We start from the raw sequence: 25,597 nt of genomic DNA, 5'->3' as shown, positions 1-25,597 counted from the left end.
TGCATATCCAGCTTGTGAGCCCACAACTAAATTATAGTGTGCATAGTGGACATGGCAACCTACTATTCTGGGATACTTCTGAAGTTTTGGAAAATGTATAGCTGTAGTAGACTAGCCTATAGTTATTCATATTTGTAATATTATTTGAATTCCAATCAAATATATGAATTAATCAACCGTCCACTTGTCGGCGCTAGAGAACCATACACCATCTTCACCTCTGTTACTGTTAGTAGTCCTGTAACATTGTGTATTGTTACATTGTGTAACATTTACATATTTGTTACAATGAAAGGCTGAAACCTTGTTGCTTTTTATGACTGCGAGCTGCTGTAACAGTTACATTTTATGGCAAATCCAAGCATTCATGAAATTCAGAATTAGTGAGAGAGAAGAGTTATAATCTATAAATGTTTTAATGATTTCATAGAAATTCTCATTATTTCATAGGGAAATTTTCATAGGAAATGTGATGGTTATGCATTGCTTGCACAGAGGAGATCAAAGCTTTTGCGTCGCCAAAAAATCGTCCCAGCGCCTTTATTTTCTGTGGTCTTTCTTGTGAGGTGGTGATCAGCAGCTGCACGGACAAGACAGCAGCGCTGCGTTCAGAGACAGGCTTCGGCTGTAACTACACGAAAGGGTAACTAAGAATAACTCTGCAACGGATATATTCAGTGTTAATAGAATCTGCTTCGAACGCATAGGAATGCACTGAAATGCATTCTCCATTTATTTGGATTCTCTTTCGCAGCTCCGCGTATGGAGATCATCTATTTTTGTGATGGCGAGGCGTCTGTTTCCACGTGCCTGGATAAATAAATCGTTATATTTCCAGGTAACAGTTCTAAACCGTTTTACAATTTATATTGATTGAGCTCAGTCTACAATCAACCGCGCCACAAGCGAATTGACGTCGTGTGGCCACTGCCATCGACAGCTGTAGTGTGCTTTTTGTCGAGCAATATTACGCACACGGGACACCGTGCACCCTCTTAAAATTCTGAAGGGACTCAAATGTTGGTTTTATAGTAGCCTATACAGTAAGGCCATGTATGCGAGGACAGCCACGAGCTAGACATTTAGAGATTGAAAAGACTGTTTTGCTGCAATGCATATTCTTGCATGCTGAAATTGTTGATGCTGCCATGAAGTGCGTCAATTTGGTTTGGAAAAATAGGCTACCCCAAAGAACTGGCAGAAATAAATTATGCCAGACTCTTTAATAGGATTTTTTAGACTATGGCTATAGTCTACACTTTATTGCATATATCTTTATACACTCTTGTTGAATGTAGGCTAATTCATTGGCTCAATGTAGTCCTGCGATCCTTTTTTCATAATATTGTTTTATATTTCATTACAAATTGGTGATGGCGTAATAACAGGTCACGTCCAACAGTAAGGGGTGGATGTGGGTCACCTTTGTCCCTGCCTGAGGCCACCAGCGGCATATTTGATTTACGTGTATCCAGTGCGACAGCAAGAATAATCCGCTGTGCTGGATAATATGGCTGAACTAAAGGTTTTGGGCACTCGGGGCCTGCAATTCCACTATACCATAAAACGCTTAGTGGAAAGAGGGAGAGAGGGGCCACACAGTGTGTGTATGTGTGTTTCTGTCTGTCTGTTAGTTTGTTTTGTGTTGGATAGTATAAAAGTTTATCTCACTTGGATGTGATAGAGTTGCTTGTGTACTCAGGCTTTGCATCACTGCCCTATCACGATGGTTCCCAATCCATCACTGTGGTAATGTTGACATTGCTCTCAATGTCTGACAGGCTTGCTTTGCTTTTGTTAAATATGTCATGGAGACTTAGCTAATATGTAACTTATTCAAGCTCCTGAATACATTTCTGACCTGGCTGTAGGGGTGTGTTGAAGGCATTCAATAGCACATTATAATATTATATTTCCATGTTTAGCTATACTTAACAGTTGTTCCACCATCTGTTGAAACACAGCATGTGTTGTATTCAGTGAGGGGAAATGTTCTGAACATTGCAGATATAATCAGAACGAGTAGAGCACACACTGTTCGATCTGACAGATAATCATATCTGTTCTACAAACCACATTTCTATCTGAACGTTCTGTAACATTACATCCTCCTGAACAGACCACTGTTAGAACAAGATTACTACTCTCTGTAGAATGTGGCCTCTTGGCAGGACGGTCAACAGAATACGCCTGCTACAGTGATTCATGAGGCGACCATAAATCCAAACAGCGTTGACCGGACCAGACACCGGAAATGTAAACGTGGCTCAGCAAATCCATTTATTTATTTATATTTCTTTCCATAGTTGAGCAGATACATTGTTTCAACCTTTTGTCTGTACTTTCATAGGATTGCAGACACTTTAAATGTAGTATAGCTTTTGTTTTTGCTAGTTTAGATATAAAAGGATCCTTGACTACTTATTAATACAAGTGGGTTGAGAGGTTTACAGAGTACTCAGTCCACCACCTATCTGGCACCAAACCCCTTTCTGTGTTGCCAGACTGTCATAGCAACAACGCTATTTGTTGGCAGGCCGTGTAAGTTCTTCACAATGCAAAAGGTTTGGCTGCCATAGGCACAGTACTATTTGATTGCGAAGTGAAATACTGTCTGGCATAGGGTCTTTATGACATCTAACAACCTATGAGTTCTCAGCTACATCAAATGATGTTTCACCCTGTGTGAATTCCTGAGCCCCCCCCCCCCCCCCCCCATCTTTTCCTGAGGTTAACACTACTTGCCAGCATCTGGCTAGTTATTTTGAGCAATGCAAGGTTATAAAAAAGTTTATTGACAAGACACTAACACAGCAAGGAAATACTGTATTTACTCAGTAGATAAGAGTTGCCCTTAAGAAGCAGTTATGAGAGAGAGCAACAGAGAAATAGATAGCAAGGAGCAGTGTGAGAGTGAGCAAGGCCAATGGCAAGTGCTATTATTTCCTTCAGTGTAAAGACAGTCTGTGCTATGTGCAAGCTGCACAGACTAACCCTCGGCAAAGGAGGTGTTTGAAACAGTAAAAGGTGATATTACTATTTTTACTGTTACTGTATTATTAAACATGCGTTAGTGGATGTGACCTGTGGTGACTTAAGTGGCAGGCCTGGCTTATGCAGTGATGCTTTTACTGTAGAGCTAGCCGTGGCCTGGAGTAGGGGAATGCAGGATATCACGACAGCCTTTATTGCATAATAGTGTCAGGGAATGTGAAAATGGCATACTGTAGACCCTTAGAAGCAAAGAGCAATGGGCTGTAGGATAAATGTTACTCACACATGACAGAGCCGCTAACTGTCTATGAGTCAAAGTGCAACCCAGCGGCGTGAAGTGTTTAAACCTATTATTATATGCATTATTGTTGCATAACACGAACACAATTAGCATTTTGGCACCTCATTGACTGCAACCGTTTTACTTATCAGACGGAAGCTAGTAGATGTGCAATTTTGATCTTACCTGTTTCAACTTGTGAGACTGGAGTATTATTACTGCATCCAAACCAAACACATCGATCAACACACACACGCACACACAGCTCCTCATCGAAACACAAGCACAGGTAGAGGTAGTTACTCTCTGAAACTCACACAATGACTTTTCAGACATCCTCTGTCTGCCTACAGGCAGTTATAAAACCCTCTTTGCCTCACTCACCCCTATCTGAGGTATCTACTGCAGCTCTCATACAACACATGTTCTGCCAGTCACATTCTGTCCTATATTTTTATTACATTTATTTATATTTTTAATCCCAGCCTCCGTCCCCGCAGGAGGCCTTTTGCCATTTGGTAGGCCGTCATTGTAAATTAAGAATTTGTTCTTAACTGACTTGCCTAGTTAAAGGTTAAATAAAATAAAAAAGTTATCTTGTCAGATGATATGAGACCTGTGACATAGCCTTTAGCCCAGGGCTTAACTTGGGCAGGAGTTCACCGGAGCTGAGTACCGGCACCTCAAATGTTCTTCTGCTTGAGTTCCTGCACCTCCTACAGAATATCAGCTCAAATGTATTGAGGAGTTACTTCACATGAATATAAACAGTACCGGCACCTATTTCAGTCCAAGTCAAGCACTGCTTTAGCCTATTGGTTGTAACTCAATTGATTTTACAACTAGGCCGATGTCTCGAGTCTTCAAACACAGACTCATCATGGAGCCTCATACCTAAGTGACTGCCAGAGCCCTGTATCTTTAAAGTGTGTGTTAGCCCACACACACACACTACAGGGGTCAGATCAGATAGTCTAGCGAGGCTTTTGGGAGGGGAATATCTGATCCCTATCTGTTACCGCCTTTCTGTGAGGACAACACTGAAAGATGTGGGTCAGGTTCATTGGGGCATACAGTGGAAAAACCAAATGGGAACGAGCGTTTCTCATACAAGTTCCATTTCACACCGTTTCAGAGGTCAGACAGCTTTCTTCCATTTCGTGTCTGGTGAACACAACTCAGGACTCTCTCACTCACTCTCTCACACCCCTTTAAGGCATAACTCTGTCACTGTTCAGGCTTATTCTTCTCATCCCAAAACAACACCTCTTTAAGCTCCAGCCCTGGTCATAGTCCTGATTTAGAAATACCAAGTCAGAGAAAGTCGAAGGCGATTGGTCCCTGTCGCCTCATGAGGATCTTATTGGTCGCAGTTGCCTTTCAGACATGCTCTGATTCCAAAATCCACACACTAGCATACCACTTAGTGTGAAGCAATGTATTGTCATGGCAATGGGGCAGCCCTTAACGTCAATTCCTGATTGGGTATGCAACATTAGTATGCTAGTATGGACATTGGAACATAACCTATGTCTGCATACAGCCTGTTAACCTGTCATGTGATACATGCCACAGCTGAAGTGATAACTCAATTGGTTTACAACTATGTCTCGAGTCTTCTATTACATTAGGACCAATCCAACACTTAACCCCCGAACTCTGTTGTTTAGTCTCAAAGGGACATTGTTGGGCCACTGTGGTTATGAGATCAATAGCTTGAATATGTGTGACCCCACCATCACTGTGGAAACTACAATACAGAAGGTAGCCTAGTGGTTAGAGCGTTGGACCAGTAACCGAAAGGTTTCTAGATCGAATCCCCGAGCTGACAAGGTAAAAATCTGTCATTCTGTCCCTGAACAAATCAAATCAAGTTTATTTTATATAGCCCTTCGTACATCAGCTAATATCTCGAAGTGCTGTACAGAAACCCAGCCTAAAACCCCAATCAGCAAGCAATGCAGGTGTAGAAGCACGGTGGCTAGGAAAAACTCCCTAGAAAGGCCAAAACCTAGGAAGAAACCTAGAGAGGAACCAGGCTATGAGGGGTGGCCAGTCCTCTTCTGGCTGTGCCGGGTGGAGATTATAACAGAACATGGCCAAGATGTTCAAATGTTCATAAATGACCAGCATGGTCAAATAATAATCAGGAGTAAATGTCAGTTGGCTTTTCATAGCCGATCATTAAGAGTATCTCTACCGCTCCTGCGGTCTCTAGAGAGTTGAAAACAGCAGGTCTGGGACAGGTAGCACGTCCGGTGGACAGGTCAGGGTTCCATAGCCGCGGGCAGAACAGTTGAAACTGGAACAGCAGCAAGGCCAGGTGGACTGGGGACAGCAAGGAGTCATCATGCCCGGTAGTCCTGACGCATGGTCCTCCGAGAGAGAGAAATAAAGAGAGAAGGAGAGAATTAGAGAGAGCATACTTAAATTCACACAGGACACCGGATAAGACAGGAGAAGTACTCCAGATATAACCAACTGACCCTAGCCCCCCGACACATAAACTACTGCAGCATAAATACTGGAGGCTGAGACAGGAGGGGTCAGGAGACACTGTGGCCCCATCCGATGATACCCCCGGACAGGGCCAAACAGGAAGGATATAACCCCACCCACTTTGCCAAAGCACAGCCCCCACACCACTAGAGGGATATCTTCAACCACCAACTTACCATCCTGAGACAAGGCCGAGTATAGCCCACAAAGATCTCCACCACAGCACAAACCAAGGGGGGGCGCCAACCCAGACAGGAAGATCACGTCAGTAACTCAACCCACTCAAGTGACGCACCCCTCCTAGGGATGGCATGAAAGAGCACCAGTAAGCCAGTGACTCAGCCCCTGTAATAGGGTTAGAGGCAGAGAATCCCAGTGGAGAGAGGGGAACCGGCCAGGCAGAGACAGCAAGGGCGGTTCGTTGCTTCATAGCCTTTCCGTTCACCTTCACACTCCTGGGCCAGACTACACTCAATCATATGACCTACTGAAGAGATAAGTCTTCAGTAAAGACTTGAAGGTTGAGACCGAGTCTGCGTCTCTCACATGGGTAGGCAGACTATTCCATAAAAATGGAGATCTATAGGAGAAAGCCCTGCCTCCAGCTGTTTGCTTAGAAATTCTAGGGACAATTAGGAGGCCTGCGTCTTGTGACCGTAGCGCACGTGTAGGTATGTACGGCAGGACCAACTCGGAAAGATAGGTAGGAGCAAGCCCATGTAACGCTTTATAGGTTAACAGTAAAACCTTGAAAACAAGGCAGTTAACCCACTGTTCCTAGGCCGTCATTGTAAATAAGAATTTGTTCTTAACTGACTTGCCCAGTTAAATAAAAGGTTAAAAAATGTAATAAAAATACTGCTGGGCTGTCAGTTGTTGGTCACATGACGGTGTTGATTAGGAAGTGTTAATTAGTATACTGCCATTGACCAGGCTAGCCTCATTTTTCCATCTCATGGCTAAATGGGGCATGTTCTTTATGTTCTCACTCCATTTTTTTGTACTGTAGGTTGTGTGTGTCATATTTAAAGTCAGTGGTTCCCAACCTTTTCCAGTTCCTGTTCCACCAACTGAATTGTGCTCTGCCCGGAGTACCCTGAAAGTACCCCCTTGTGTATTTTTCCCATTAGGTCTCATGAGTCTTCTCAACTACCCCCTGTGGATAGGCCAAGTACCCCTGTGGATAGGCCAAGTACCCCTGTGGATAGGCCAAGTGCCCCTGGAGTCCTAGTACCCCTGGTTGGGAATCACTGTTATAAATCATAACAGAATAGCTCACCTTAACCAGATCATGAAATTAGTGAAAAATCCATTGTTTCTGATGCATTGACAATCAAATAACATCAACCAACTGAACTTAATATATAATTAGTTATATCATATGGTGTGATGTTTACTATGTAGGGTAGGTGCTCGGCACACTGTATAATTTCACAACGTGAAATGGTAGAACTGCATGCTCATGCATTTAAAGGGAATGAAGCAACCAACCAACCGTCTTTCTCTGTTTGACGCCTACAGGCTCGTATCTCCTTTGTGCGGGTGAAATACCTGTTCCTCACCTGGCTGACAGTGTTCGTGGGAGGCTGGGTGATCTACGTCCAGTATTCTAACTACACCGAGCTCTGCCGAGGACATGAGTGCAAGAACGCCATAGTGAGTACAGACACATCTGACATATCATATTCATGACCAACTTTCATATTGTTATGCTTTTATTGATAGACAGGGGGAACAGGAATAACAGGAGGAGTGTGTCAAACAGGCTATGGGAAAGATTGGAATGACTACATAATATGGGGGTGGCCGATCGGCGGTTATAACTGCTGGACCAGCCACTTTTAGATTTGTGTGTATTGTTGTGAATTGTTAGATATTACTGCACTGTTGGAGCTAGGAACACAAGCATTTCGCTACACACGCAATAACATCTGCTAAATATGTGTATGTGACTAATAAAATTTGATTAGATTTTTAGTAGTTGTAGTAGCACTGCTGTAGTGTAGAGCAGGAATCATTAACTAGATTCAGTGGCAGGACGATTATGTTTTCTTGAGTGGATGGTCAGGGGGCCAGAGCAAATTGACCTCAAGAAGCCCATAATGTTGAACTAAAACAGCATTTCAAACCTTGCTTACATTTGTATACGATCACGTTTCTATTTTATTGGAATACTTTGGGACAGATTTCCAAAATGTAAATAACTTGCTGCTGATTTGCTTGTGTTTTTATGGTCTTTTATGTCCAAAAATGTCAAAAAATACAAATTATACACGGGCCAAATTCGGCTCGCAGGCCGCCAGTTGGGGAACCCTTGTAAAGAGCATCACCCATACAATATCACCCATTTTTATCCTCCACCATTTTGACATCATCCATCTCATTCAACCGTTGAGGGTTAGAGCACTGAGGCTTATGAAGCTTAGACACAAAGGCTCAAGGACAAGCTATTTGGCATTCGGACCCTTGCTGTTACCAGATCTGCTACCACGAGACTGATTTAATTCGTAACATGCGAGCGTCAAACAGAGAAAGAAGTTAGTGACAGGTCTTTGGGTAGTCTGTGGCAGTTAACTTTCATCTTGAGTGAAGTGTTGTTGGTTCTGACCATAGAAATAAAACAATAGCGAGGTCACTAAGATTAAAATCTGTCACAAGTGGTTTAAGCGCTATGGTTCTGACTTTGTAATACCTAGCATATTGTTATATTGAATAAATTAATGGAGAGGAATAGACTAACACCAACCCTCCACTTGTCAGTGTGATAAATACAGGAGGGGTATCATTGACGGCTCGGCCTGCAGCAGTCTGTGTGACAAAGACACCCTCTACCTGGGAAGATGTCTCTCTACCAGCCCCAACCACCAGGTGAGGTAACAGACCATGCCCCTACCTTTGAGCTGCAGGGGTTACTGTAAATCAAATCAAACTGTATTTGCCACATGCGCCGAATACAAAAACTGTAGACTTTACCATGAAATGGTTACTTACAATCCCTTAACCAACAGTACAGTTCAAGAAGAAGAAAATATTTACCAAGTAGACTAAAATAAAAAGTAATAATAAAAAGTAACACAATAAGAATAACGAGGCTATATACAGGGGGCACCGGTACGAGTCGGTGTGCAGGGGTACAGGCTAGTAATCTGTACATGTAGGTGGGGGCGAAGTGAATATGCATAGGTAACAAACAAACAGCGAGTAGCAGCAGTGTACAAGAGGGGGGGGGTCAATGTAAATTGCCCGGTGGCAATTTTTATGAATTGTTCAGCAGTCTAATGGCTTGGGGATAGAAGCTGTTGAGGAGCCTTTTGGTCCTAGACTTGGCCCTCCGGTACCGCTTGCCGTGCGGTAGCAGAGAAAACAGTCTATAACTTGGGTGACTGGAGTCTCTGAAAATGTTATGGGCTTTTCTCCGACACCGCCTATTATATAGGTCCTAGATGGCAGGAAGCTTGGCCCCAGTGATGTACTGGGCCGTTCGCACTACCCTCTGTAGTGCCTTACGGTCAGATGCTGAGCAGTTGCCATACCAGGCGGTGATGCAACCGGTCAGGATGCTCTCGATGGTGCAGCTGTATAACCTTTTGAGGATCTGAGGTCCCATGCCAAATCTTTTCAGTCTCCTGAGGGGAAAAAGGCTTTGTCGTGCCCTCTTCACACCTGTCTTGGTATGTTTGGACCATGATAGTTCGTTAGTGATGTGGGCACCAAGGAACTTAACTCTCGACCCACTACACTACAGCCTCGTTGATGTTAACGGGGGCCTGTTCGGCCCGCCTTTTCCTGTAGTCCATGATCAGCTCCTTAGTCTTGCTCACATAAAGGGAGAAGTTGTCATCCTGGCACCACACTGCCAGTTCTCTGACCTCCTCCCTATAGGCCGTCTGTTGTGTTGTCAGCAAACGTAATGATGGTGTTGGAGTCGTTTTTGGCCATGCAGTCGTCGGTGAACAGGGAATACAGGTTAGGACTAAGTACACACCCCTGAGGGGCCCCAGTGTTAAGGATCAGCGTGGCAACAACACGTCTGCCTACCCTTACCACCTGGGGGCCCGTCAGGAAGTCCAGGATCCAGTTGCAGAGGGAGGTGTTTAGTCCCAGAGTCCTTAGCTAAGTGATCAGCTTCGTGGGCACTATGGTGTTGAACGCTGAGCTGTAGTCGATGAACAGCATTCTCACATACAGTGGGGAGAACAAGTATTTGATACACTGCCGATTTTGCAGGTTTTCCTACTTACAAAGCATGTAGAGGTCTGTAATTTTTATCATAGGTACACTTCAACTGTGAGAGACGGAATCTAAAACAAAAATCCAGAAAATCACATTGTAGGATTTTTAAGTAATTAATTTGCATTTTATTGCATGACATAAGTATTTGATCACCTACCGACCAGTAAGAATTCCGGCTCTCACAGACCTGTTAGTTTTTCTTTAAGAAGCCCACCTGTTCTCCACTCATTACCTGTATTAACTGCACCTGTTTGAGCTCGTTACCTGTATAAAAGACACCTGTCCACACACTCAATCAAACAGACTCCAACCTCTCCACAATAGCCAAGACCAGAGAGATGTATAAGGACATCAGGGGTAAATTGTAGACCTGCACAAGGCTGGGATGGGCTACAGGACAATAGGCAAGCAGCTTGGTGAGAGGGCAACAACTGTTGGCGCAATTATTCGAAAATGGAAGAAGTTCAAGATGACGGTCAATCACCCTCGGTCTGGGGCTCCATGCAAGATCTCACCTCGTGGGGCATCAATGATCATGAGGAAGGTGAGGGATCAGCCCAGAACTACACGGCAGAACCTGGTCAATGACCTGAAGAGAGCTGGGATCACAGTCTCAAAGAAAACCATTAGTAACACACTACGACGTCATGGATTAAAATCCTGCAGTGCACGCAAGGTCCCCTTGCTCAAGCCAGCGCATGTCCAGGCCCGTCTGAAGTTTGCCAATGACCCTCTGGATGATCCAGAGGAGGAGTGGGAGAAGGTCATGTGGTCTGATGAGACAAAAATTGAGCTTTTTGGTCTAAACTCCACTCGCCGTGTTTGGAGGAAGAAGAAGGATGAGTACAACCCCAAGAACACCATCCCAACCGTGAAGCATGGAGGTGGAAACATCATTCTTTGGGGATGCTTTTCTGCAAAGGGGACAGGACGACTGCACCGTATTGAGGGGAGGATGTATGGGGCCATGTATCGCGAGATCTTGGCCAACAACCTCCTTCCCTCAGTAAGAGCATTGAAGATGGGTCGTGGCTGGGTCTTCCAGCATGACAACGACCCGAAACACACAGCCAGGGCAACTAAGGAGTGGCTCCGTAAGAAGCATCTCAAGGTCCTGGAGTGGCCTAGCCAGTCTCCAGACCTGAACCCAATAGAAAATCTTTGGAGGGAGCTGAAAGTCCGTATTGCCCAGCGACAGCCCCGAAACCTGAAGGATCTGGAGAAGGTCTGTATGGAGGAGTGGGCCAAAATCCCTGCTGCAGTGTGTGCAAACCTGGTCAAGAACTACAGGAAACGTATGATCTCTGTAATTGCAAACAAAGGTTTCTGTACCAAATATTAAGTTCTGCTTTTCTGATGTATCAAATACTTATGTCATGCAATAAAATGCAAATTAATTACTTAAAAATCATACAATGTGATTTTCTGGATTTTTGTTTTAGATTCCGTCTCCCACAGTTGAAGTGTACCTATGATAAAAATTACAGACCTCTACATGCTTTGTAAGTAGGAAAACTTGCAAAATCGGCAGTGTATCAAATACTTGTTCTCCCCACTGTAGGTGTTCCTTTTGTCCAGGTGAGAAAGGGCGGTGTGGATTGAGATTGCGTCATCTGTACTGCAGGGCTCTACGCTGACCAGGTTGTTGAAAAATGTAGGCGCACACAAAGAAATGTGTGAGCACAATGAAACATATCTGAGATATTAAAACTAGAATCCTTCATTCTTCTAGGCGCACTGGTGCTCCTAAATTAAAATTCCAGGTCACAAAGCAAAATATTTAGGTGGATATGCACTTTATAGGCGGCAGGTAGTCTAGTGGTTAGAGCATTGGGCCAGTTGGATCGAATCAGTCATAAAAATCAGTCATTCTGCCCCTGAACAAGGCAATTAACCCACTGTTCCCCGGTAGGCCGTCATTATAAATAAGAATTTGTTCTTAACTGACTTGCCAAATTAAATAAAAGTTTTTAAAAAATTGAGCCCTGTACAAGCTGTTGGTAGCACTGTAGAGCCCTGTACTGTTCAAGTAGTCTTGGTTTGTTTTAAGTACAGATCCAGGTTTTGTAAAACCAACTTTAGATCAGTGCATCTTGGGACAACCTACTACAACCGGGACCTACAGCCCTAATGTCGACTCAAGAAGGCACTTCGGCAAGTTCCAGTATGTAGCCAATAGTTTTATTGAAGGGTGTGGTGTCTTCAGTAGAAGTTCACTATAGTATTTCCCACGCAGTCAGTCCAGAAGAATAAGTCAGAACCATTGGTCCTTCTTATCGACTGTAGGTGTATAATAATGTAATTCCACTAACTTGGGTCTGGTTGTCCTTCTCGTTCCCCTTGCCTGGGCCCTCAGGTTTACACAGGTGGTTGGGGTGATGTGGACGGGGTGATCCGCTGCCGGGTGGGGAAGGTGCTGCACTATGAGCTGGGAGAAGAGCCGGAGCCCCGGAGGGAGGCTGCAGTCTTCGACAAACCCACCCGTGGCACGTCTGTGAAGAAGTTCAGAGAGATGGTCTTCAATCACTTCAAGGTTCTGGAACTCCTGCTGCTTTGACTTTAGCATATGCTGTGTCACAATGGCAACATCAGCATAGCATTACAACTATCATTTGTCTTTTGTTTAAAGTGATTTTGTTATTTCACCATCAGTTTTACCAAAATCTCCAGATTGAGCATGAGAACATCACCTTAACTTCTTTCTCTTTTCTTCTTACCTCCCCTAACTCCTTCCGTCTCCAGTCAAAGCTGGGCGAGCAGGCCAACCTGGCCAGCCTGGTGACCAAGATCCTCACCGTCGCCGACGGCAACAAGGACGGGCACGTCTCCCTCCCTGAGGCCCGTTCAGCCTGGGCTCTTCTCCAGTTGGATGAGGTACTGCTGGGCCTGCTCCTCCAGGACCGGGGCCACACCCCTCGGCTGCTGGGCTTCTGTGGGGACCTGTACATGACCGAGAGGGTCCCCTACGGCCCCCTGTACGGTCTCAGCCTCCCCTGGTCCCTTGAGGCCTGGGTACCCAGTGAGGCCCGACGCAGCATGGACCAGTGGTTCACGCCCTCTTGGCCCCGCAAAGCCAAGATCTCCATGGGTCTCCTGGAGCTGGTGGAGGACATCTTCCACGGCAACTACGGGAGCTTCCTCATGTGCGACCTGAGCGCCGACCATTTCGGCTACACGGACCGTCACGACCTCCGCCTCACCGACCCCAGGGCCATCGTCTCTGAGGACACGTTCCGGCGCACCATGCGTGCGCTGCACTGCGAGAAGGACGACGACTGTGTGCTGGGGCCGGACTGCCGGACATCGTGCGACATGGCTCAGAGACGATGCAGGGAGGAGGTAACCCAGCCCAACCTGGCCAAGGCATGCAGGGTGCTGAGGGACTACCTTCTGAGAGGGGCGCCGTCAGAGCTGAGGGAGGGGTTAGAGATGCAGCTGTACGCCTGCATGGCCCTCAGAGGCTCGGCGGGACAGATGGACATGGAGCACTCCCTGATTCTGAACAACCTCAAGGCCCTGCTGTGGAGACAGATATCCCATACTAAAGACTCGTGATGAGGGGACAACACAACCGAGTCCTCAAATACTTAAAAGGAAAGATTCACCCATTTTGAATGTTATCGTTTTTGTGCATCTGAGTGATGTTCTATCGATTCCAGGGGTCATTTCATGTGTCTGAGCTATTGCTGTTCAAGCAGGCAGAAATACAATATAACATTCAAAATGAGTGAATCACAAAAACAACCACTTTGGGTGGATCATTCATTCAAGACGTACTACATTGTTTTATTTATGTTTTGCTGACTCATTGGAAGAATGATAATTATAATTCCTGTTCAGGATGCTGGAAAATAACTGTAGATCTGCTGTTTATGACAGGGCTCAGGGAGTCTTGTTTTCCCCTCAGAAAAAAACAGATGGAACATTTGGTAAGTTATGCACTACACGTTGGAAGTACACTTGCACATTTCGTTTTCTTCAATGTGACCAAGGAATCTATCCGAAGAAACAGTATTATAGAGGTCTACGGTATTGTTCCAATTCTCTCCTTTCCAGTGTGCACTTGTTCCCTTCTGATTTGAAAGGAAATTACTGGTATAACCAATATTGTGGAAACTTCCTGTAGTCCATACCTCAACCAATCCAATGCTTTTAGATTTATGGCAAATAGTGGATAGTGTACACTTCAGGAGACATTGGAATGTACCCAGCTGTCGTCCTGAATTCCCGAATCGGCCTATGACGAGCCATTATTCTTGGTTTGTGTACCATGTACATTTTTTATTTTTTTTTTATTTTATCCCCAATTTTTCGTGGTATCCAATCGCTAGTAATTACTATTTTGTCTCATCGCTACAACTCCCGTACGGGCTCGGGAGAGACGAAGGTCGAAAGCCACGCGTCCTCCGAAGCACAACCCAACCAAGCCGCACCAATGTGTGGGAGGAAACACCGTGAACCTGGCCCCCTTGGTTAGCGCGCACTGCGCCCGGTCCGCCACAGGAGTCGCTGGAGAGCGATGAGACAAGGATATCCCTACCGGCCAAACCCTCCCTAACCCGGACGACGCTAGATCAATTGTGCGTCGCCCCATGGGCCTCCCGGTCGCGGCCGGCTGCGACAGAGCCTGGGCGCGAACCCAGAGACTCTGGTGGCGCAGCTAGCACTGCCCTAGACCACACCATCTACATTTTCACTTGTAGTTTACCACTAACCGTGTAGCGTATCATGAGATCATGCTGAAAACTATAAAACTTGGAATTAGTCAACCACTTGTGAAGGAGGTACTGTACATGAACTGCTCGCTTTATTCAGCTTCCTGTTTCTACATTCTTTCAAGCGCAACTTTTAAACAGGAAACCCGGTCTGGTTTCTGAAGGAGCTGAAGCACACAGCTGATTTTGAGGGATCAATGTATGTTTTCCTTGAAGTTTGAAACAGCATGATTTTGCACAATAAATCCACATACCACTCACTGTGGTCTCATCTTAATTTCTTTGTCAGCTGAGTTGTGGATTGTCCTGACTGTAGTATGCAGTGACAGTCGAAGGAAATGTAATAAAACATTTTTTTTAAAGAGTTCCTAGTATGTTAAATGTTTTCCATCAGGTCTATCATTCAATCACACCAGAATTTCCCCAAAATGTCTAACACGCCACACTGGCAGAATTTCCATAGAGAGCAAAGTGATGAAGTCATTTGCAATAAATTTATTGAGGCAATGTGCAGTGGTGTCTTTGGAACGGGCAGTGATCCCCGTCCCTCTAACCGTCCGCTGCCTCGGCTTCCTGTGCTCGTAGAAAGCTGGCCTTTTTCTGGGCGACGCGGTCCTTTCTCTGTGCCAGCGAAAGTTTGGCGCGGTTCCACCTGCGACAGAAAACAATGCCCCCATTAACATTCAGCACATTAAACAACATTAAATGGCAGACCGCTCAATGTTTTTAATACTACAAGTGGGTATACAAGTTGCTTCTCTCAGCCCCGTCTTGAAAGGACAATGGACATCAGCCGTTGCAAATGAAGGACCAACTACATTTTGCTCAGCGTACTTCGTATCATCATAAAGAAGCACTACTCCAAAGAACAATTTCAAAGTGTTCCCAAGCGGAAATCCAGCAACGGAGACAAACCCACCTCTTCTTTTTGACGTCTTTTTTGGGTTTCTTTTCGTGGACTGGGTTCTCTCTGATCGCGGCGTGTGCTTTCTTATACATCTCCTCTACCTGAAAGAATGACATTGTTTAGACAGAGGTAGGGTAGCGGTTTTGGGACGAGAGTCACAGAACACACAAATAGCCTTTCAGCACTGGTAATTATTCTTGCTTCTCTCAGCCCCGTCTTGAAAGAACAAAAAAACATCAGCCGTCGCAATTGAAGGACCAACTACATATTGCTCAGAGATCTTGGAATCATCATTAAGAAGCAGCAAATTTACACAGAAAACTGTGAGAAAGGAGTTGCCAAACCAACCGATACCCTCACACACCAGGAGTAACTACCATCAGTCTGGCAGCATTACATTTCTAATATCTAATTCAGTGGGATGTGCAAAAGGACTTACTGTGTCTGGCGTGACTCCGTTCTTTATGAAGCGCGAGAACTGTTTCTTGTAGGCGTCTTCGTCCTCTTCCATCAGGTAGCTCATGTAGTCCGACACGTTCATGCCCATGATGTGTTTGCGATGCATCTCTGCGTTGAACTCTTTGCTCTCCATGTCGTAGCCTGGGAAACGTTTTGTGCTGAGGAGAAGAGGATGGTGATGTGGTACAACACTGGATTACTTGGGTTGATTTAGTGACTTTGAATAGTCAAATTATACAATGCGATTCTGGAAAAACTTGTTTTATGACAAAGACCATGTCTTATTACAGGGCCGATGGTCTGGTCTTGGCCATTCATTATACAATCCATGGCGAAGAGACATGGACACATTGTATCTCCCGACAGGATCCGCAGTGAGGTGTTCAGCCTTCACTACAGGTTTATGAGAGAACTATCATCCTCTACCCCTCTGTGTTGATCATATAGGACACTTCAAGTCCTAGATGGGCAAAAAAGGGGATACATATTCAGCTTTAAGCTGCACTTAAAGGGATAGTTAGTGATTTTGATCATGAAGTCATTAATCGACTCCCCCCAGAGTCCAATGAACTCATGATACAATTTTGATGTCTCTGCATCCAGTATCAAGGAAGTTAAGAGTTAGTTACCCAGACTAATGTTAAGCAGTGTTAGCGCAATGACTGGTGGGCTCAGGAACAGCTGTTCGCATAGACTTTGTCATTGCGCAAACGCTAGTTAAAAAACTTCCTTCATACTGGACGAAGGGACAAAAATGATATGCACGAGTTCATCTGACTCTGGTGGGGTAGATAAAGAACTTAATTGCCAAAATCTCAAACTAACCTGTGAGGAATTGAGAGCCCACCGTCGACGGCGCCCTTTAGTGCTCCGAACACCTTGTTTCCTGTGGACGTCCTGGCGAGCCCGGCGTCTAGGAAACATGTGAAGGCCCCCGGCTGGCCATCTATACTCTCCACGTTGAACTCGTCCCCCGTCACCTCCACCTGGCCCTCGTACACCTGGTCCAGGCCGAACTTGTTCAGCAGCTGAGGGGACCAAGATGTTTCATTAGAGAAATGCAGTCTAAGATTTAGCAGCAACCCCTGTTGACAATTCATATCTAATGAATAGAATCTTGATAAACTGAAAATTCATTGCATTAACTGTGCTGCTGGATATCAGACTCGGTTAAGGAATATCCCCACACCAGCTTACACCCCCCCCCCAAAAAACAGAGTTCAGTGTATTAGACATCAAAATTATAAGCATTTGCTAGCATTAAATCTATACACAAAGGGAAGTCCACAAAGGCCAGGTCTGTCTTGCTTTGTCAGCACAATGATACTGATTCTGGCTATGGTGGAAGGTTTTAGTCAAAAGCCCTCAAACCCAACATCAGCAACAATTCCTCTCCCATAATTTGAAAAAAAGTATCCTTTGCCAGTGCAGAACTGCAGATGAATGGCTACACATCAACACCCTGACATACAACTTCACTCAAGGGAAAGTCATGCCTGATGAATCACAATGACGTCAACTAGCTACCTCATGAAAACAGAAAAATTAACTATGAGAAAAAGCAAGAAATCTTAGCACGAGTGCGCACATGTGGCCAACTCTATGGGATTGCACAATGACATGTAGCTATGCATTCTTCTCTGTTTGAGACTTCAGTATGTGTATGCATATAGTATGTGTGTAAGCATGTCATAGGGGGTGTGTGTGACCCTTACCCTGCGAGCCAGCAGAAGGCCCGTGCAGTAGGCTGCAGCGTAATTTGTCAGTCCCACGGTGATGCCATACTTGAGCAGCTCATGGGAGTAGGCAGCAGCGACAATCTGGTCTCCCTCGATCTTGGCGTAGGCAATCTGAAGCAATTGATAAAAGTGGTGAGGGCCAGGATGTGTTTTTACAAATCTAAATAGTTGTTGAAATCACACCACGGCTGCACACATCAGCCCTCCAGCAATCACCTGGCAACAGATATCTCTGTTGGAGAACCTCACAATCATCCTGTATTTGGGTGTGTTGTACTTGTTCTTGTCTTGGATGACCAGGCGCTTACGGGCAAAGTAGTCAGTCTTACCCTCTGTCAAAGACAAATCACACCAAACACACAACTGGTTAGTATGCCAGCATTAGCCAATAGGACAATGACAATTACAAGACTCTTGCTTCTCTCAGCCCCGTCTTGAAAGAACAAAAAAACATCAGCCGTCGCAAATGAAGGACCAACTACATAATGCTCAGAGATCTTGGTATCATCATTAAGAAGCAGCTAATTTAACGCACAAGTTGAAAACTGGTTAGTATTCACCATTAAAATAAGCCAATTAAAACACTGTTCTACAATCTATTGAGTCCGTGGCTCGTAAATGTGCATAACATAAAGAAAATTGTATGATTATTCACCTCGCCTTCTCCTGAATTTCACCTGGTATCTCTTGAAGTACGCCTTACTTTTCACTACTTTCACGAAGCCCTGTGGAGAAGAGAAGTGAGACAGCTGCCATTGCATATTTCTGGTGACATGGGTGTCACTCACCTAACGTGCAATACATATTACTGCAGTGTAAGTTCTCCATGGCACAGCTAGCTTGGCCGGTTGAAACACTTTTCTTCAGACTGGTGGCCAATTTTCAAACTTAACTTGCTAGGTAACGTTAGGACTTTCAAACAAGAGTATCGACTGACAACTTCTTCACACAATGACCAGTTTCATTCGCATGGAAGATAAGCAGGCCGATATATTAACAACAAACACGTTATGCAATTGGCATGTCATTATTTATTAATAGGAATAACTAAGAAATGTCAAAGGCCTTTGAGCGCCATATCACCACGCTGGAACCTAGCATTCAGCTGACCGGTGAAAGTTTATATCACAAATCCAACGTCATCCATTTCAAAAGAAACGAACATCAGACATAGAAATGCACAGGACAAGTAATAGCATTAAATGTTTAATGTTGACAGTATATGAAGACAATATATTTACCATTTTTGCAGTTTTTCCAACTTCTCAGTTGACAGCCTTTTCCAGAGCTGGTAAAATATGCTGACGTTGCAGACAGGATGTGTGTTCTTGTGAATAGAAACTGTAATACACGCCACCTAGTGGATTGGAGGAGAAATTGTATGAATATTAACAAAAAATATCAAATAAAATGTATCTCATATCGCTAGCCTCGGCTTCAGGTGAATGCCTGGGCAGAGGCTACAATATTAGTCTCTGATGTGTCTCCTATCTGTGCAAGGATGCAAGCAAAGTTGCAAAAATATTTACGCTTTTGCAAGAATAATCTATTCTGGCCTCTCAATTATGAATATCACCATAATGAAGGCAAAGACACAGTACACATACAACAAGGAACTAACACCCATGAAACTACATTCAAAATCAATTCTGACTAAGTAAAGAATCCCTGTATACTTCTACATGACATTGTGTGGTAAAACTTTATCTGTGTGTGTTTCCCCTCCAGCGCCACTGGATGTTCTTACCATGGGTGAGGATAATAAACCATCACAGAGTTTCAAGTTTTAATGTCAAATGTAACCTTTATTTAACTAGGCAAGTCAGTTAAGAACACATTCTTATTTACAATGACGGCCTACACCGGCCAAAACAAGTGCACAGGTACAGTGAAATGCCTTTCTTGCGAGCTCCAAACCCAACAATGCAGTAATCAATATCAATGTAGCACTAAAAATAAACAGGTAGAATAACAGGTAGTATAAAAACACACCAGAAATAGAAATAAGAAACAAAGGGTCATTGTCCTGGCTGACATTTACCAAGACACCAGCAGAGGGCAGCAGCAACCCATTCCAGTGTACAGTAGCCCAGCCCTGCAGTATGTGATCTCGGGAATAAGGTATTTGGGGAGGACAGGCTAGTGGTAATGGCTGGAGCGGAAAGGGTGGAATGGTATCAAATACATCAAACACATGGGTTCCATGCCATTCCATTCGCTCATTTCCAGACATTATTATGAGCTGTCCTCCCTCAGCAGCCTCCACTGCTCACTACTTATGCTAGGCATGGCATTCCTGAAAGTTCAATAACAGTGTTGAAAAAGGATGTAGCTGTGCATCAGAGGAGGCTGGTGAGAGGAGCAATAGGAGGATGGGCTCATTGTAATGGCTGGAATGGAATCCATAAAACGGTATCAAACACATTGAACATATGGAAAGCACATGTTTGACTCCGTTCCATTCATTCCATTCCAGCCATTACAATGAGCCTGTCCTCCTATAGCTCTTCACACCAGCCTCCTCTACTACGCAGTGGTATTCAACTCTTACCCTACGAGGTCCGAAGCCTGCTGGTTTTCTAATGTACCTGACAAGTAATTACACCCACTGGTGTACCAGGTTCCCCCCTTACTAGAGGGGAACAATGACAAAAAGCAGTGGAAGTGCTTCAAGGTCATGAGTTGAATTTGAGAGGCCAATAGCCTATATACTTTTTACTGTTTCAAAGGAGAGTATTTCTTCCTTTTTGGATAGGTATAGATTAGAACAAGATGGGGAGACAGAGTTGCTGGTCATAGAGCAGGTTTCAAACCCTTGCCCAAAGGGGCTATGTGTACACCCAACTTGGCAGCACTACCACCAGACCAGACTGCCACTGCTTTACTTTATTTGTTTTTATGCTGCCTTCTGAAATGAATTAATTAATATTTTGAAAAAAAAGTTCTGTTGTTAATGGCATTTTTAAATAGACTGAGTATAAGGGTTCTGAATTGAATAGGATGTTGTGATATTAATCACAACCTCATGCTCCTTTGTAAACTGCATTGTGAAACGTCATGACTCATGAAAAGTGGGATTTTTAGAACTAACCCAAGATAGACCCCAACCTGTAGTATCCAATGGGAACAAATTAATCCTAGTGTGCAGAACAAGCAAGGAGGTGGGCAGAGCCAAGCATGAGCTAGCGAGAGCCTATTGGCACGTTCTAGCGTGTACAGTATTAGCATATTTGCATATTGGTCACAAGCATTTCACTACACTCGCAATAACATCTGCTAACCATGTGTATGTGACCAATAACATTTGATTTAATTGTATTTCATTAGGGAACGCCAACTCTGTGAAGTGTGAGTGTGCAATAACTCAATTCACCCTTGCACTCCTTATAAAAAACAACATTTTTAGAAACTTTGGCAAAGGGTAAAGTCAACAAACTGGGCTTCCTCTCATCACCATATTTGGTAGTGAGTGGAAACACCAACCGGATGCTTCACATTTATACATTCGGTGAAAAATCTGCTTCATTGTTCTATCTGTGACTGAACTAGCTGTCTAGCTGAATTATGCTAAATTTCATCCTCATAGAGCCCGCCAGTTTGTAGTCTGGCTACTGAACGCTAGCTACTGAACCATTGCTCCATTTGGTTGCCCATCAGTATCTGCTCTGCTGTCCTGGAGCGCGATGGCAGGGACAGCCACAGTATCTGCTCTGCTGTCCTAGAGAGCGATGGCAGGGACAGCCACAGTATCTGCTCTGCTGTCCTGGAGCGCGATGGCAGGGACAGCCACAGTATCTGCTCTGCTGTCCTGGAGCGCGATGGCAGGGACAGCCACAGTATCTGCTCTGCTGTCCTGGAGCGCGATGGCAGGGACAGCCACAGTATCTGCTCTGCTGTCCTGGAGCGCGATGGCAGGGACAGCCACAGTATCTGCTCTGCTGTCCTAGAGAGCGATGGCAGGGACAGCCACGGTATCTGCTCTGCTGTCCTGGAGATCGATGCCAGGGACAGAAAAAAAGAAAGATAGAAAATATAAAACATTTAGATTTCTTCATCGCACTATGAGTTTGTTAAAATTTAGCCCTATCTGTAGATCACCCAACCCCTAAAAAGGAACCAATGTCTTCTCCTTTACTTGATAAAATGACCGATAAGATCTTTCTCTCTCACTCTCAGTGAGAATATCACTGCTGTCATTCAGTCACATTGGGTCCTAGTGAACAGGTCACTGCCATTCCCAAGCTCTGTTCTGCAGAACTGGTTTCGCAAGAGAGAGCAACTGTGAAAGGAGAGCCGGACTACCCCATTTGGGGCCCAACCTTTTTTGGGGGGTGAAAACAGATAACTTCATGCATTTCAACAAATTGTGTGTTGAAAAAATGTTTTAGAATGCTATTCTACACGTTTTGTCATGAGGCTATGAGAAAATGTACAGTTTTAAAGCTAATTTCCTGCAATTCTATACTTTTGGCAATGGGTCAGAGAGAAAGAATGTGCTATTTTATAGCTTATCTCATGATATTGTTCACATTTCCTGCTATTCTACACATTTTTCCATGAGGCTGAGAGATAGTTTAGTAGTTTTAAAGCTAATTTTCATGTAATTCTAAAGATTTTGCTATCCTATGGTATCTGGGGGTCCCCAACCTCAAAAATATTTTGGTTGGTAGCCTTCTTGAAGGTCGAGGGCCCTGGGGCACGTGCCCTGAGTGCCCATCCAGTACAGTCCAGTCATCTTTTAGTGCCTGTAATAGGCCTAGGTGGTTGAGTGAGAAGCCACCCATGGTTGACTGGTGCTGCAGCAGAACAGACAAATCTTGCATAGGATGACTGTGGATGCAGAACGTCAATTCAGTGGAGTCACGGTATCTGCTCTGCTGTCCTGGAGAGCGATGGCAGGGACGGCCACGGTATCTGCTCTGCTGTCCTGGAGCGCGATGGCAGGGACGGCCACGGTATCTGCTCTGCTGTCCTGGAGCGCGATGGCAGGGACAGTCACGGTATCTGCTCTGCTATCCTGAGAGCGATGGCAGGGACAGTCACGGTATCTGCTCTGCTGTCCTGGAGAGCGATGACAGGGACAGCCACGGTATCTGCTCTGCTGTCCTGGAGAGCGATGGCAGGGACAGTCACGGTATCTGCTCTGCTGTCCTGGAGAGCGATGGCAGGGACAGCCACGGTATCTGCTCTGCTGTCCTGGAGAGCGATGGCAGGGACAGTCACGGTATCAGCTCTGCTGTCCTGGAGAGCGATGGCAGGGACAGCCACACCCAGTTAAGTTAGCAAGGGTAAATTCTAACTGTATAAGAAATTAGTTAAGGTTTGCCAAAATTGGTTACCTATTGGAATGCAGTTTAAAAAAATGGCCACATTGCAATACCCATACTAAGTATACCACTTAGAATCCATGTTCAATACATTGCTTCACACTAAATGGTATGCTAGTGTGAATATATTGGGACAGAGTCTCCCTTGACATTGAAGCAGCCACGCCCAGTCTGCTGATCCAGCTCTTCCCTGGTAGGACCGGTGGTGATGAGTAGAGACCATTGACCTATATGTGGTAACCTCCCCCAATGAGCACTCTGCTTTGATTAATCAGCCTAGTATCATGCAGCAGTCAAGCCTTGGGAAGGTCCTCAGTCACAGGGGTCAACTATAGGACAGGATGCTTGAAATGTTTATGTTAAAAATCACTATTGTGTGTGTACCTCACTCACAAGGTAAAATATTGATGACTCTTTGATAATTCAAAACAAATGTTATTACCATACATATTGAAGTTGTCTATCATTCATTGTTTATTAAATTATGTTAAAATCACATTACCCGTCCGCCTAAAAATGAAACTTTTTCCACCTCCTTGTCATGTTTGTGAAACGGTCTTTGAGATAAGATCCAAAAGGTCTACAGTTCATTTGAAGAACATTCAAAACGTTTTAGAATGTTACGGCATTCTGATTAGCCAAATTATGTTCTCTTTGCACAATTTTGCAAACTTTACAGTGTTTCTCATTTGTAATTATATATATAGACAGAGAGATAACAGTACAGTAGAACATCAATGACGGATAAACTATTAAATAACGTTTCCCAGAGTTTGATATGTCCGTTCAAGTACATAACAAACAACTGCCTAGCCGGTCGACTCAAACCCCGGTCTCACGATATAGAAAGATAAAACATTTAGATTTCTTCATCGCACTATGAGTTTGTTAAAATGTAGCCCTATCTGTAGATCACCCAACCCCTAAAAAGGAACCAATGTCTTCTCCTTTTCTGGATAAAATGACCGATAAGATCTTTCACTCTCACTCTCAGTGAGAACATCACTGCTGTCATTCAGTCACATTGGGTCCTAGTGAACAGGTCACTGCCATTCCCAAGCTCTGTTCTGCAGAACTGGTTTCGCAAGAGAGAGCAACTGTGAAAGGAGAGCCGGACTACCCCATTTGGGGCCCCAGGGGACCAACCCTTTTTGGGCGGTGAAAACAGATAACTTCATGCATTTCAACAAATTGTGTGTTGAAAAAAATGTTTTAGAATGCTATTCTACACATTTTGTCATGAGGCTATGAGATAATTTACAGTTTTAAAGCTAATTTCCTGCAATTCTATACTTTTGGCAATAGGTCAGAGAGAAAGAATGTGCTGTTTTATAGCTGATCTCAAATCAAATCAAATCAAAATTATTTATATAGCCCTTCTTACATCAGCTGATATCTCAAAGTGCTGTACAGAAACCCAGCCTAAAACCCCAAACAGCAAGCAATGCAGGTGTAGAAGCACGGTGGCTAGGAAAAACTCCCTAGAAAGGCCAAAACCTAGGAAGAAACCTAGAGAGGAACCAGGCTATGAGGGGTGGCCAGTCCTCTTCTGGCTGTGCCGGGTGGAGATTATAACAGAACATGGCCAAGATGTTCAAATGTTCATAAATTACCAGCATGGTCAAATAATAATAATCACAGTAGTTGTCGAGGGTGCAGCGAGTCAGCACCTCAGGAGTAAATGTCAGTTGGCTTTTCATAGCCGATCATTAAGAGTATCTCTACCGCTCCTGCAGTCTCTAGAGAGTTGAAAACAGCAGGTCTAGGACAGGTAGCACGTCTGGTGAACAGGTCAGGGTTCCATAGCCGCAGGCAGAACAGTTGAAACTGGAGCAGCAGCACGGCCAGGTGGACTGGGGACAGCAAGGAGTCATCATGTCAGGTCGTCCTGAGGCATGGTCCTAGGGCTCAGGTCCTCCGAGAGAGAGAAAGAAAGAGAGAAAGAGAGAATTAGAGAGAGCATACTTAAATTCACACAGGACACCGGATAAGACAGGAGAAGTACTCCAGATATAACAAACTGACCCTAGCCCCCCGACACATAAACTACTGTAGCATAAATACTGGAGGCTGAGACAGGAGGGTTCACATTTCCTGCTATTCTACACATTTTTCCATGAGGCTGAGAGATAATGTAGTAGTTTTAAAGCTAATTTTCTTGCAATTCTAAAGATTTTGCTATCCTATGGTATCTGGGGGTCCCCAACCTCAAAATATTTTGGTTGGTAGCCCCCTTGAATGTCGGGGGCCCTAGGGCATGTGCCCTGAGTGCCCATCCAGTACAGTCCAGTCATCTTGTAGTGCCTGTAATAGGCCTAGGTGGTTGAGTGAGAAGCCACCCATGGTTGACTGGTGCTGCAGCAGAACAGACAAATCTTGCATAGGATGACTGTGGACGCAGAACGTCAATTCAGTGGAGTCCTAGTTTTTTCCATTCAACACAA

The 25,597-nt window shown here is 44.5% G+C and overlaps 2 protein-coding genes and 2 non-coding genes across 5 annotated transcripts; 1 reads left to right on the top strand and 3 right to left on the bottom strand.

Annotated features, from left to right (window-relative positions):
- Positions 1-508: 508 nt before the first annotated feature.
- On the top strand, positions 509-14,981 carry LOC139560390 (divergent protein kinase domain 1A-like). 2 transcript variants are annotated; one of them, XM_071377103.1, is made up of 6 exons: positions 509-643; positions 755-838; positions 7,295-7,429; positions 8,534-8,641; positions 12,363-12,539; positions 12,749-14,981. In XM_071377103.1, the coding sequence occupies exons 2-6, from the start codon at positions 785-787 to the stop codon at positions 13,559-13,561; spliced, it is 1,287 nt and encodes a 428-aa protein (XP_071233204.1). In that variant the 5' UTR covers positions 509-643; positions 755-784; the 3' UTR covers positions 13,562-14,981. The 2 variants fall into 2 exon arrangements, with proteins under 2 accessions (XP_071233204.1, XP_071233203.1); XM_071377102.1 differs by lacking the exon at positions 509-643 and having other exon boundaries at positions 650-838.
- Positions 14,982-15,201: 220 nt separating this feature from the next.
- Positions 15,202-19,230, bottom strand: LOC139560391 (large ribosomal subunit protein uL18-like). Its single transcript, XM_071377105.1, has 8 exons — positions 19,068-19,230; positions 18,482-18,551; positions 18,043-18,158; positions 17,803-17,937; positions 16,913-17,115; positions 16,068-16,245; positions 15,641-15,729; positions 15,202-15,373 (listed from the first exon to the last, which is right to left on the bottom strand). Exons 1-8 carry the CDS (start codon positions 19,068-19,070, stop codon positions 15,271-15,273), a joined length of 897 nt encoding a protein of 298 aa, XP_071233206.1. The 5' UTR covers positions 19,071-19,230; the 3' UTR covers positions 15,202-15,270.
- On the bottom strand, positions 16,436-16,559 carry LOC139560685 (small nucleolar RNA SNORA26). Its single transcript, XR_011672024.1, has one exon. It is a non-coding gene; the product is annotated as a small nucleolar RNA SNORA26 (small nucleolar RNA).
- LOC139560676 (small nucleolar RNA SNORD21) lies at positions 18,243-18,342 on the bottom strand. The gene has a single exon (XR_011672017.1). It is a non-coding gene; the product is annotated as a small nucleolar RNA SNORD21 (small nucleolar RNA).
- Positions 19,231-25,597: the final 6,367 nt, after the last annotated feature.

Source organism: Salvelinus alpinus, chromosome 30 (genome assembly GCF_045679555.1).
Source record: "Salvelinus alpinus chromosome 30, SLU_Salpinus.1, whole genome shotgun sequence".
In the NCBI taxonomy this organism is placed as follows: domain Eukaryota; kingdom Metazoa; phylum Chordata; class Actinopteri; order Salmoniformes; family Salmonidae; genus Salvelinus; species Salvelinus alpinus.
Note: the sequence above shows the minus strand (reverse complement) of the source record. Positions and strands in the feature narration are given on the sequence as shown.